Source organism: Alternaria metachromatica (assembly GCF_023757995.1).
Source record: "Alternaria metachromatica strain BMP 0045 chromosome Unknown scaffold_48, whole genome shotgun sequence".
In the NCBI taxonomy this organism is placed as follows: Eukaryota; Fungi; Ascomycota; class Dothideomycetes; order Pleosporales; family Pleosporaceae; genus Alternaria; species Alternaria metachromatica.
Window position 1 is genome coordinate 34,898 of NW_026055539.1, and position 12,971 is coordinate 47,868.

The 12,971-nt window shown below is 53.5% G+C and overlaps 5 protein-coding genes across 5 annotated transcripts; 4 read left to right on the forward strand and 1 right to left on the reverse strand.

The window, feature by feature from the left end:
* Positions 1–299: 299 nt before the first annotated feature.
* On the forward strand, positions 300–2,558 carry J4E83_010609 (uncharacterized protein; the record flags this gene model as incomplete). Its single annotated transcript, XM_049337490.1, has 1 exon — positions 300–2,558. The coding sequence occupies one exon, from the start codon at positions 300–302 to the stop codon at positions 2,556–2,558; it is 2,259 nt and encodes a 752-aa protein (XP_049183359.1).
* Positions 2,559–2,855: 297 nt separating this feature from the next.
* J4E83_010610 (uncharacterized protein) lies at positions 2,856–4,002 on the reverse strand (the record flags this gene model as incomplete). Its single annotated transcript, XM_049337491.1, has 3 exons — positions 2,856–3,060; positions 3,131–3,572; positions 3,645–4,002. 3 exons carry the CDS (start codon positions 4,000–4,002, stop codon positions 2,856–2,858), a joined length of 1,005 nt encoding a protein of 334 aa, XP_049183360.1.
* Positions 4,003–5,152: 1,150 nt separating this feature from the next.
* J4E83_010611 (uncharacterized protein) lies at positions 5,153–6,470 on the forward strand (the record flags this gene model as incomplete). Its single annotated transcript, XM_049337492.1, has 3 exons — positions 5,153–5,298; positions 5,345–5,534; positions 5,583–6,470. 3 exons carry the CDS (start codon positions 5,153–5,155, stop codon positions 6,468–6,470), a joined length of 1,224 nt encoding a protein of 407 aa, XP_049183361.1.
* Positions 6,471–7,043: 573 nt separating this feature from the next.
* J4E83_010612 (uncharacterized protein) lies at positions 7,044–8,546 on the forward strand (the record flags this gene model as incomplete). Its single annotated transcript, XM_049337493.1, has 1 exon — positions 7,044–8,546. One exon carries the CDS (start codon positions 7,044–7,046, stop codon positions 8,544–8,546), a length of 1,503 nt encoding a protein of 500 aa, XP_049183362.1.
* Positions 8,547–10,148: 1,602 nt separating this feature from the next.
* Positions 10,149–12,249, forward strand: J4E83_010613 (uncharacterized protein; the record flags this gene model as incomplete). The annotated part of the gene is made up of 4 exons (XM_049337494.1): positions 10,149–10,647; positions 10,704–10,868; positions 10,924–11,024; positions 11,077–12,249. The coding sequence occupies 4 exons, from the start codon at positions 10,149–10,151 to the stop codon at positions 12,247–12,249; spliced, it is 1,938 nt and encodes a 645-aa protein (XP_049183363.1).
* Between the last annotated feature and the right edge of the window lie 722 nt (positions 12,250–12,971).

Here is a 12,971-nt window from a genome sequence, read left to right on the forward strand (position 1 = left end):
GTGTGCGGGGTGGAAGGGGAGTTGAGGGCAGCGTAGAGGGAGAGAAGAGGGTGATTGAGCTTCCCGTAGACTATTGTAGTGGGTGGTCTGAGCAAAATACCCCAGAAAAGCAATAAACTCCCCGTCGCCCGTTTTCGCGGGAGAGCTTCGATGACTCGGGGCAGCCACGATCGCCTCCGATTCGCTTAGCCGAGGCACCCCTGCTAACTCCGGCGGCCTTCACTAATTTTCATGGCAAACGGGCGCGTCGCGTGGGTGAATTGACCTGGGTTGACATTCAGTAAGACTTCCCGTACACTATGCGACCAGCTCTAAGGCAAGCCAGGACGCTGCTGAACCATGAGGCCTCGGTCCCTCTCTTCCTCTGTCCCGCATTGGTCAGAGCGCCCATAGCCTCTCATCGCCGCCGAACGCCGCAGAAAGAACCTCTGAAGAAGTATTCGACGTTTGTAGCACCTCAGGATCAAATCAACGCCACTTCTACTCCGCCCGATACCAGCGACGCTCCTCCCAATAAACTCTCACCAGACACAACCTCAACCCAGAGGTCACTGCCACGGGCATGTCCAGGATGTGGTGCGCCATCCCAGATATACAATAAGAGGGAGGCTGGGTACTACGACGTAGACCGCAACTCGATACGGGAATACCTTGACGGTGTCCAAAAGGAAAAAGAGGCGACTGTCGAAGACGACATATATGCCAAGGCGCTCAAGAATGTAAATCCTGAGCTGCTCGGAGAATTGGGGCTTCAGGACGAAAGCATCGAAACACCACAAGATAACGAAACGCCATCGACGCCCGTCTGCGATCGATGCCACAATCTCCTGCACCACCGCAAAGGATCGCCTATACACCACCCGACCGTCGAATCCATACAGCAGACCATCGCAGAGTCGCCCCACCGCCGCAATCACATCTACCATGTCGTCGATGCCGCCGACTTCCCGCTGTCCATAGTCCCAAACCTCCAATCGTCCCTGCGGATACCCAAACTTCGGACCCAGAACCGACGCGCAAAACACAAGGGATGGGTCGCCAATGATCGCATTGCTGAGGTCAGCTTCATCATCACGAGGGCTGACCTGCTTGCGCCAAAGAAAGAGCAGGTGGATGTGCTGATGCCATACGTCCGAGACGTGCTTCGAGATGCACTGGGACGGCAGAACGCGAATGCGCGACTGGGCAACGTGCGGCTTGTGAGTGCAAAACGGGGATGGTGGACCAAACAAGTCAAAGAAGACATCTGGGAGCGCGGAGGTGCAGGCTGGATGGTCGGAAAGGTCAACGTAGGGAAGTCGAACCTCTTCGAGGCTGTCTTTCCGAAAGGGCGAGGAGCAGATTATCAAGATGTGCGCAAGATACGGAGCGCAGCCGAGCGTGAAGCAATGCTCAGCAGCGCAAAGTCGCTAGAAGAGCTCACCCGTGTACAAGCACTGCTCGCCGAAGAGGACGCCGAGACGGAACGACTGAAGAACAAACCTAAGCAACATCTCCATAAGCCTCCCGCAGAACTCGAGGAAGAAGCCGAAGAGGAGGATTTCGACGATCCTGATGCACTCCTGCCACCACCTCAACCGTACACACCATACCCCGTCCTCCCAATCGCCTCCTCACTCCCCGGAACCACCGCCTCTCCAATCCGCATCCCCTTTGGCAACAACAGAGGCGAACTCATCGACCTCCCCGGCCTCGCCCGCACAACACCCGGTCTAGAAACCTTTGTCCAACCCGCCGCCCACGACGACCTCGTAATGAAGAACCGCATAAACTCCGAGCGCTACACCCTCAAGCCCGGGCAATCCCTCATCCTCGGCGGCGGCCTAATCCGCATCACACCCGCCACCCCCGACCTAGTCTTCCTCGTCCACCCCTTCGTCCCCATCCACCCGCACGTAACGCGGACCGAAAAAGCCATAGACTACCAAGCGCAAACATCGGACCGCCAGCTCCAAGTCGCACCCATCCTCGCCCCCCACGTTGGCCCCAAAATGGACTCAGCCGGTAAATTCCAGCTCAAATGGGACGCGACCAAGAAACTCGCTGGTCCCGTCACCTCCCCCGTGGCAGGCAAGATGAAGCCCGAAAACCTGCCCTTCCGCGTCTGGAGCACGGATATCCTGATTGAGGGTGTAGGCTGGATAGAAGTCAGTGCACAGACCCGACGACCCCAAGGCTGGAAGCCATCTGGCCTCGAGAAGAAAGACCCCAATCAAGCGAAATTCGATCGCATCACGCGCCTCAAGGAGGAGGAGGAGCGTAAAAGCAGAAAGTTCGCCGCCATCGCCCGCGCGGAAGAGGAAGGACGGGATGCAGAGGAAGTCCTTGAAGAAGAGTTCTACGAAGATGATATGAGGGATAAGATGGCGGAGTGGGAGGAGGATTATCCTGAGGTGGAAGTGTTTAGCCCACTGGGCAAGTTTGTCGGACAGAGGAGGCCGATGTGTGCGAGTACGGTCAGTGGGCCGAAGTATGTGGCGAGTAGGGATAGGAAGGTCAGACCGAGGAGGAGTATGGTTAGTGTTAAGAAGCAGCGCAAACCGAAGGGTGGGGAGTAAGGGTTTGGAAGGAGGGGTATGTGTAGATTAGTTGTGTATATTAGGGATATGAAGCATGATCACGAAGCTAAACGTTTGTGTCAATAATATTCGTCTACACCGTATATGAACTCCGTAATGCGTCGATTCAGCCACGTTAACTTGTAACCTCCAGGACAATTGCGTCTCCCATACGCCTATTACGCCTATCCAATATCTTTCTTTCACATATATCCAATACACATTTACTCCAACGCTCTACTCCAAAGCTTCCTACGTTGCGCAACTGCCCTCAAGGTGACACCGGCATTTTCTTTCCTAGTTCTTGCCCTGCTCAAGTATAGCCCAGAACTGTTCTTGTTCCTTCGCGCAATCGCGTCCGTCTTTATCGCAGCCGGGGAAGTTGGCAACGAGATCGCCTTCTGTGAACTGTCCGTCTTTGGGGCTTGCGGGGCCGGTTGCGTAGGCGTTGAGGAGGTTCTGCGGGACCATGGCTAGTTTGGCCAGGATGGTGCCGTGCCATCTGGAGATTCAGCGGTTAGTAACGTCTCTATGCATGCAATCCAATTCGACTTCGGAAAAGAGAAACTCACTGAACAATATGTTCCAAAGCATGACTCTCCGCCTTCTGGAAGTTATAACTCCTGTATATAGGATCGAACCAAGCATCCAGGAAGAACTTGGCCCACTCCCCGTTCCTCACCACGAAACTGCTCGGCGCCAATCCGTCCTTGTCCTGTGTGACGACGAAATCTATTCTGTCGCCCTTGAGGTTGCTGAAGGTTTTGATGACACTGTCGGGCGGTACGACGGGCGCGTTGGTGATCATGTGGGTTTCGAGTTTGGCGGGCGTGAGCAGGTGGGTGTGGATGGGGAGTGCGGTGTTCATGATGAGCGCTGTGGCGTCGAGGTACCAGAAGAAAGTTGAGGTAGGGTAGAGCGTCATGGCGTGGCGGGTGCCGGGGACGCGCGACCAGGTCGCGGGGGAGTTGCCGATGGGGTATTGGTCTGCGGTGGGGAAGAAGGTGAGGTAGCCTGGGAAGGGGGGGTTAGTATGGCTCTTTACTCTGATATCGCAATCGGTGGGAAGAGAGAGTTCAGACGTACCATGTTTCTTGGCGTATTCTTCCCTGTTGCTCTTGATCTTTTGTATCCAGACTGGATCCGCCTTGGGATCTATTGTTGTGATAACCACCACGGGCGGTCCGCTCCCTATCGACGGCTTGGGTATGTTCGCGGCTGTCCAACCCCCAACTTTAGAGGCTGTTCTCCTGCTAGTTCCTCCACTACCACTCAGCATCCATATCAGGACAAAGAAGCCAAGTACACCGCCGACTATTAACCGTCCTGCCCTGCTGCGAAGGAGGTTCTTAAGCGCAGGCGGAATCGCAATGCCTCCACTCTGGTTGCGGGCGGCATAGGGCGGTGGTCGCGACGTTTTCCTCGGGGGCATGGCGAAATGCATGATGTGTCGTAAGCGTCCGTGGTCTCGGGAAGATCACTCGCAATTGCGGTTTGGTTCGGGATTGGTGAAAGCGGAGCGAGCAGCGATGGGCTACTTGGAGATCGTGAAGTCGGGAATTGGGCGTGGAAATTCGTTACGAGAACATTGCGGGTTATGCGAAAGAGATGGACGGCCGCTATGCAGAAGACAGGCACGGCTGGGGCTGGGGGAATGCTGTGCGGTCGCGGAAAGGGTCGAATTAATCTAGACACGCGACGACATGGGATGCGATGCGATGGGCCTTGGCAGGAGGGACCTTGCCTTAGCGGCCGCCGGGCAGGGGCAGCGGGCTGAGGAGAGGGGAGTCACGTTGCCTGAGTACCGGCGTGTCTTTTGGCATTAGACATGGATTTGCATATAAGTTGTTGGTGCTTCTCGTCTCCAGCGGATTACTGCTCAACGCCGCGCTTGCACGTGGTGCAACTCTTCCACGTTGCGTTATCTCCTTTCGAGCGGGCTATCGTCAACTTCAATGATAGCACACCATGGGCTTCGCCAAGCCCGCAATCATCCCAGAATAGAGGCGATACGGACTTAGCACATGCCTTTGCTGAGCACAATCAGTCAGATACGGGATCCAAAGGCCGCCGACATTTGGCCTTTCTGCGAAGACGTTCGTATTCGCCGACTTTCACCTTCAGAGAGCGCATAGTGGATGCGCTACGCTGAAGAAACATCGCATGAGTTTTCCAGTATTGAATTACGGTAGTTCCGGTTCCAGATGGTGAGATGCAAGATAACGCGAAGAATGCAACGTCTTCGAGGAGCGCTCGCCAAGATTCGCGAGGTTCTATGTCAAGATCTTCAACATGGGAAGCTCCAGCGAAAAGACAGATTCACAGCTAAAGCGGAAGCTCGGTACAATCGCCAAGCGCCTTCCTTATCCACATGCGATGTGACGACTGCTTGCTAATACAACACGCTCATAGCTTTGCAGCTACTTCTGCGTTACCCGCTATGACGTCGCCTGTCTGTCACAGTAAAGGGACGAATCCCTTAAGAAAACTGCGATGGATCGCCATCTTACCAGCATCAATTCACTTCCAACTCACGAGTAATTTCTCACATCACACTTTATTCTAACCCCTCTAATAAATCGTAAACCGCAATCATGGTCGAAAAGGTTATGCAACTGAGATGCGAGTGCAACCAGTACCCATGGGGAAAGCAGGGCTCAAAGTCGCTGGCGGCGACTTTGTGCGAGAAGACACCAGGCACACAATTCAAGATTGACGAGAACACAAGTTACGCTGAGATGTAAGTTGCCAGAACTACATTGTCGAATGCAGTCTAACATGTCCAGGTGGATGGGCACATATCCCGAATTGCCTTCATATGTCTTAGAGACTGGTGAGGACCTTCAAAAAGTACTCGACAGACACCCTGATGAGCTTGTGGGAAAGACCACTGCCGAGAAGTTTAACCACACCAAGCTGCCATATCTGCCCAAGGTCCTGTCGATAGCGAAGGCCCTACCTCTGCAACTGCACCCAGTATGTTCGTCTCTACATTGATCTGTTCCACAACTAATACAGTATCAGAACAAAGACTTGGCTTCTAAGCTACACGCAAAGAATCCGGATCAGTTCACTGACCCCAACCACAAGCCAGAGATCGCGTTGGCTCTAGGCGACTTCGAGGCTTTCTGCGGCTTCAAGCAACTGAAAGACATCGAGCGTTTGATGCAGCTACCGCCACTCCAAGCCTTCCTTCCAGAGGTCAAGAAGCCTGAGTTCGACGACCAGACTCTGAAGCACGTCGTCAAGGAAATGCTGCTGGCCTCCGAGGACGCTGTACGCAAGACCAACGACGCACTCATGAAGATTCCAAAGGAGCAATTCGGCCAACACAGCTACATCCCAGACATGATTCCTCGTTTGGCTGAGCAGTACGACAAGGCCGATAATGGAACTCTTGTTGCTCTCATCACCATGAACTACCTCCAGCTCAAGGCTGGCGACAGCATCTACATTCCCGCCGACGGTATCCACGCATATCTCTCCGGTGATATCATCGAGTGCATGGCCCGATCAAACAACGTCTTGAACACTGGTTTCTGCCCACGCGCCGACCGCGACAACATCGACATGTTCTGCTCAAGTTTGACTTTCACACCACACGACGCCAAGGAGGCGATCCTACCAGCAAAGCCTTTCGATGGAAGCAAGAACGGCAAGACGCAGCTGTACGCGCCACCTCTGAGCGAATTCAGCATGCTAGCCACAACCATGGGCGATGGCGATTCCGAGACGATCCGGTCGCTCGGTGGACCAAGTGTCATGATCGTGACCGAAGGCGAGGGAACCATGAAGGGCAACGGCAAGGAATACAAGCTAAGCGCCGGCTACATCTTCTTTGTCGCTCCAGGTGTAGAGCTAGAGTTCAAGTCCACCAAGCCGCTCAAGGCGTTTACCGCTTTCGTAGAGTAGATCGACACATGTACGTACCTGGCAATGAGGCTCAACCCCGCGGAGGTGGCTAGCGGCCGATTGGGCGGACTAGAAGCTTCCCCGCACCTTTCACGTGCGCGTGCCATCAGCACTACGCATGTACTTTGGCTGTGTAGTTGTATAGCCAGAAAGCTTATAAGTTGAGAGCGGAACATACTCGGATCCGCACGCGCATGTACTGGTGATCTCCACATGTATCCTTGTTTCCCCGCACTTGATGGCAGGTACCCCTCTGTAGCTGGGGATAGCTATAAAACCCCGCAATGGAGCTCATGCTTGCTCGTAGAATCATATTCGTTCCTCTTTGGTTGCTTCTTGATCAATTGAGTTGACATTTGACGTCGTTGAGCTTGCGATTCGCGTTCAGCGACCTGAAGTTTGCCAACACCATCACCAGATTGAATCACAGCACTCGATCAGCTACTGAACCAGGTAAGCAGCAAAAGCAAAAGCAAAAGCAATGCTATTTTAAGATATCATAAATTGATGTCTCGGAGTATGTTCAACCCAACTAACATCAAACCAAGCCCTTCCAACCCCCCAAATCCAACCATGGCAACCACCGCTCCAATCCCAGCCGAAAAGCGCGACTCAATGGAAGCAACCGCCAACACGCTCGCCACCAAAATGAAAGCGGCGTCCCTCACCGAAATTCCACGAAAGCGACCTCTCGGTCTAACCGATCTCCCCCCTTCCGTCCGCAACAACATCTACAAGCACTGTCTCGACACCGAACTCGTAAACCACGGCGCACCCAACGTGTCCTACACGCACACCATCTCCAAAGACGAAGGCATCTTGACCTTCTCCGCGTCACGCAACCCTTTCCCCGTGAACACAGCACTGTTCCTTGTCAACAAGGAGATAAGCAAAGACGCGTTGTCGTATTTCTACGAGAAGAATCTGTGGGTTAGATTCGATGTTTACACAAGCGACGCCCGGCACGCGAAGACGTTGCTGGAAGACTCTGGGCTCCTCTTCTCGACAGCGAAGAGCGAGGTCGTAGAGAAAAGTACGCGCCACGCCCTCGAGATTGTCCTTGTGGAGAAGAACAGTGCGCAGAAACGCGCTTCCGTTATGTTCCCAGCGCAGTACCTTCCTCGGCTTATCAACTTCCTTGACCAAGCAAGCCGCGCAACAAAGACATGGGCTCAAGGGCGTAGCCTCTTCCTCAACATAGTAAACACGTATGGATTCCCCGTGTCAAAACTACAAGGAGACCTGCTCGAGCTGTTCCGTCTGATGAGCGGCTTTGGCAAGGTGGAAGTTGATGGCCAGAATCTGCTTCCGCGGTACGCGGAGGGTCTGCAGAACAATATGATGGGCGAGAAGTTTACGGCAGAAAGTTATATGGCCAGTGTACAGGAACTGGCTGATCTAGCGGACGAAGCGAGGGAGAAGGAAGAATATACGCTTGCGAATGAGTATGCACAAGCCACTATCATCGCGCTGACATACGGTTACCTGACGCACGCCGAAACACTTCATTCCCAAGAGGAGGACTTCAACAAGTCCATGCAACGACTGCGTTGGAAGACAGAGCTGGGCCTCGGTATCAGTCTTTCCATCCCGCTTCGGGGCCTCACATCAACAAAACATTGGTTGCGAACTTCGAACCCAACAGACGAAATCAGGAAAGCAGCGAAAGATCTCCTTCAAGCCGAGAAATCAGTTTCCCAAGCCCTCAGTCTGGCATGCGACGCTCCCTCTCCTACCTCAAACCCTTGGTTCCATTCCATCCCCGTGGAGCTCATTCCACCCAACAAACCCTCTTTCTTCACGGACCGCGAGAGGGCGCAGACGTGGTATGTGCTGGGTACTGTGCACATGGCGCTGGGCGAGTATATTTTTGCTTGCGGCGATATGGAGAGGGCGCTGGAGTTGTGGGGTAAGGACAGTGGGATTGATGAGGAAGGTGGACTGAGGACGAAGATGGAGGAGACGTTTGAGAAGGCGAGGAAGGGGATTGATGGGGATGCGGAGAGTATGTGGGTTGGGGATGTGAGACCTGGGACTGGGTTGAAGACGGCGGCGAAGTTGGCTAGGGGGTTGTGAGGGGTGGGAGTTCTGGTGTTGGGGTCTCTGTATCAGTGGATAGCGTGTTTCGTGGTATAATCTCCAGGAGTTTGTACTACGGGACATGCTATCCGCTGATACAGAGACCTCAGGCACTCATGTGTATGTCTTGAAGTCGTTGCATGCATTTAGTGATTAAACGCCATGAAGAGCAACAGATACATGACAACGAATGCTAGTGTTGTCGTTCGGATCCATAGCCATCCCCAGGCACAAATTTGCATCAAGCTCGTGCTGACCTTCTCCCAGCTAGCACGCCGGTGGCGTTAGATCCTTGTCGTGCTCATCACGAGTAAGGGGATAGACTGAGATACTCAGGTAGCCACAGCCCTCGCTTGTATGCGGAGTTCCCGCTTGTTCTGCGCTGGCGCCATTGGTGTGTGAAGGCCTTTGTTAAGCCTTGTGTGCACACGACTTGGTGGAAATTCCAACGCATTTATGCAGCTATTGTATAGCTCGTTACCTTTTGGCATTGACGGGTAAAAGAAGGCATGTCACGCGATCCATTCGAACAGACCTCGGAAGCATGAGGTTGCGAGGATGCGATGTTTATATGAGTTCTGTTTGGCATCTATGTGAGCCTTGCAGCCCGTCTCCAGAACTCACCAGCCTTGCGTCTATCGTCGTCTTGTGGCTTGCTACTGCCGTCCCAAGGTCATGGTACCGAGTGCTTTTCCCGTGAACGTCCGTGGGCGCATGCGGCGGTGACCGGCGCGAGACGAGACCACCATGGCAAACAGCAGTTAGACTTAACAACACACACTCTTTTCCGGTGTTTCCATCGATGGCCTAGATGTCGCTTTGCCAGTTAGTGTGCATTTGTCGTGGGGAAGCCTGGGCCCAGCAAGGCTGGAGAGGCTGTAGGCTCGGACCTTTTCTTTTAGTTCAGGCACGAGCCGCCCTGAGGCGCCAGCAAGCCACCAATAAAGGTAGCAATCCTCGCTTACCTCGATGTGTACACTTTCACCAGGGGAAAGAACTTAGTTTCACTTCCCTTGTGCTGCATCGGGTCGAACAACGAAGAGACGGTACCCAAGTGAGGAAGGCTTCGGCAAGACTCTCGCAGCGCACGTGGTGAAATGCCGCCGCTAACATCGCTCACGCCCGAGTCCCCAGACAATCCTCCCGAGATCTCGGATTGATCGAGCGACATCTCGTCTCCCACGAGACTGCTGAACTCCGCATTCACTCTAGTCATGGCAAGCCTAAGTACTCGTCTTACCAGATTGGGAACATCTTTTCAGCCCTGCACTTCGAGGCCAAGTCCAGCTATCGTTGGTCTGCGCTTGGCATACTCGCCTATGTACACACTCTTACCATCACGCGAGTTTAGTCCCTTGTCCAATCTGCACATTCGAACGGGCTGAAAGAATCTGGGGACGAGGCTCGTCGAACTCAGCTCACCATGATACTTCGAGACCAACGCCACAGATCTATCGCATCGGCAGCTCCGCTGGAGTGTGTTGTGAACCTCCAACATGAACAGCTATAAAGATTGTTTGTGCCCAGGTACAGAGTTACGCATCAGCAGCAATCGCCGACATCCTCTCCTCAGCCTTCTACTTCTCCCCTTCTTCTAACATGCGCTCGGTTCACGCTTTCGCGGCTTTGGCCATGACAGGCTGCGCAGCAGCTCTGCCTCAATCAATTCCTCTTGGTGAGGTCGCTGAGATACCCGCCGCGCCCATCACAGAGACTCCGCTTGGCGAGGGTGCCGGTACCAAGGTCGTTCCGTACTCTCCTGATGCTGTGGTTGCCGACACATTCGCCTCAGTCCTTGCGGACCCTGCATCTGCCGACAAGTCACTGAAGCGGAGAGGTTGGGACTGCTCAGAACAGCCTCTCGGAAAAGGACCTGTCCCAAGTCCCGACTCTCCGGAAGCTTTCCTTGCCCTGGAAGAGATCTCGAAGGCTGCTACTGATGCCTCTACCCCGGCTGGATATGTGAGCAAGTTCAAGAATTTGAAGGGCAGCAACAACGCCGTAGCATATCTTGGTTACAAGACCTTGGATACCTACGACACTCAAGCCTGTGCCGACTCTTGCACTGAGAAGGAAGGATGCTCAGCGTTCAACATCTGTAAGTGTTACCTATCTACTCCGCTAAGTGATAGCTTTTACTCACATTTCCTACAGTCTATGAGAGGGACCCTTCTCTAGTTCCTGCCGATTCATGCTCCAACCCCGCTAGCACTACAGTCATCAAGTGTGTGCTGTGGGGTAGCCCTGTGACCGCCGAAACAGCTGTCAACAGCGGACAATGGCGCGCAGATTTTCACGTAGTCATTGCTGGATCAAATGGTATGTCCATGAGTGCTTAACATGGTTGAATCGCAAAGTTCCTAACAAATTTCAGGCTATGACAGCGAGCGTGTGGTCTCCGTAGACGGCTACAGCGGCGAGTCTCTTGGAAACGTTGCGATCAACGCCCCAAATGACTGCAACGGCGACGATACTGTAAGCACTTCATAACCACCTCTTTCACACACAGCCGCTGACTCTTATCCAGTACATGGGCTACAAGCTCTTCAACGACGGCCAACCCTTCGAACCCGCCCGTTGCGCCGCAGCATGTGAAGCCGAGACTAAATGGAACGTCGAGCACCTCAACAGCCGCATGCTGTGCAAGTTCTTCAACACCTACGTCCTGATGAAGAACGGCGAGCCCCAAGGCCAATACTGCTCCATGTACACCCAGAAATGGGCGAAGAGCGTGGCTGTCAACGATGGCCAGTACCGTGGAGACGACCACTACACCATTGCTTCCAGCTACTCCTACTCCAACACTGCCGATCCTGGAAAGCCCAAGCTGCCCTGCGATGTCGCTGCCGCAAAGTCTGCCATCATTGCTTCGTCGCTACAGCCGTTCTGCTCTACTCTTCTTGGATACACGACGCAGGTTTCGACTGTGATCGCCACTGTGACTGCCACTGTTCCCGCTACGACTGTTGTTATCACCGATGCGCCCGTGACCACGACTACCACAACGGTCACTCAATCGCCCCAGAAGCGCGATGTTGCTGTTCAGGACACGCCTGCTCCTCTTGCCGACTTTGCTCCCAGTGCTGTCTCTGCAGCCTGCAGCCTCCAAGCTACCCCCGTCACAGAAACCACTACCACGTCTACTACGACCACTGCGACCGTCAGCTCCGGTACTGTACTAGTGACTACCACTCTGCCTGTCCGCACTACCATTGTCACCTCGGTAGTTGCTGCTGCGCCGACATGCACTGCTCGTGGCGTCAATCTCGTCAACAATCCCGGCTTCGAGTATGGCATGGCAGCTTGGTCTCAGTCCCAGTACGGCGCCAACGGACCAATCGCATGGGGAGTGGGCCCTGGCGGCCCAAGCGGTGGTTCTTCCTACAGCGTGACAGGAGGCAATTCAGGCACCGGCACTCTTCTGAACCAAAAAATTTACGGCCTGACCAGGGGCGTTACATACACCTTCTCGTACAAATACTTCGCCACGGCCTCCCCAGCTGGCTCTATCAGCTGCTATATGATCGGCACAGGACTGAGCTCGCAGAGCGGCACCGAACGTACCAACTCGTGGATCTCAGGACCAACCTACTATGGAGGTACTTTTGTGGCCCAGTCGACCTTTGGGGAGTTGGAGTGCTTGTTCAATTCGCGCGGTGCGATGACTTGGCGCATTGATGATTTCTTTTTGGGGTGCTAGAGAAGTAATAGAGTACCGACAGGGAGCTTAGAAGGGCTGGAAAGCCTAGGTACAATCCTTAAACCTTGATTCATTTCTTGATATCAATCCGTTGCAATCCTTCTTCAGAGCTTTTTGAGTATAACCGATGTGATGAATGTGGCAGCACAACAGTATAAGCACAGCACAGAGTGGAAAACATGTACATAATAATTGCAAAATAAATACATTTCTGACCACCTTCTTCACTAGTCCCGTGTTCTTCATTCCTTATCTTTTGATCCTACTTCGCTTCCCCATATCGAACTACGCGCTGATATATGTGAGAATCATCTAAAGCTATTGCAAGCCCTCCACACTGAACTTCGTAGCAAAGACATGAATACAAATTTCATCACCTACATCGACATGTACGATTTTAGCCGAATACCGCAATTCGGACGATGCCATCGTACACAAGACCTCGGTACATGCCAGCGCGCATAAAGCTATCGACAAGAGTCTAGTAGAAGAGCGGGAAAATATCGTGCACAACTTGCTTAAGAACTTTCGCCGAGGAGAAGGTTATCCAGACTAGTGCGATTATGACCTGGGAGCTAGGTGACTAGTGTCAAGCATGTTGGCGTTCGAAATATGTCAATTGAGAAAGTTCGATGATGACTAGACAGTGATAAGGCTTGCAGAAGTTCTGTAAGCAGACTATCTGGCGAGGCGCGCAGGGGCACACGTTCGACAAGCTGCAA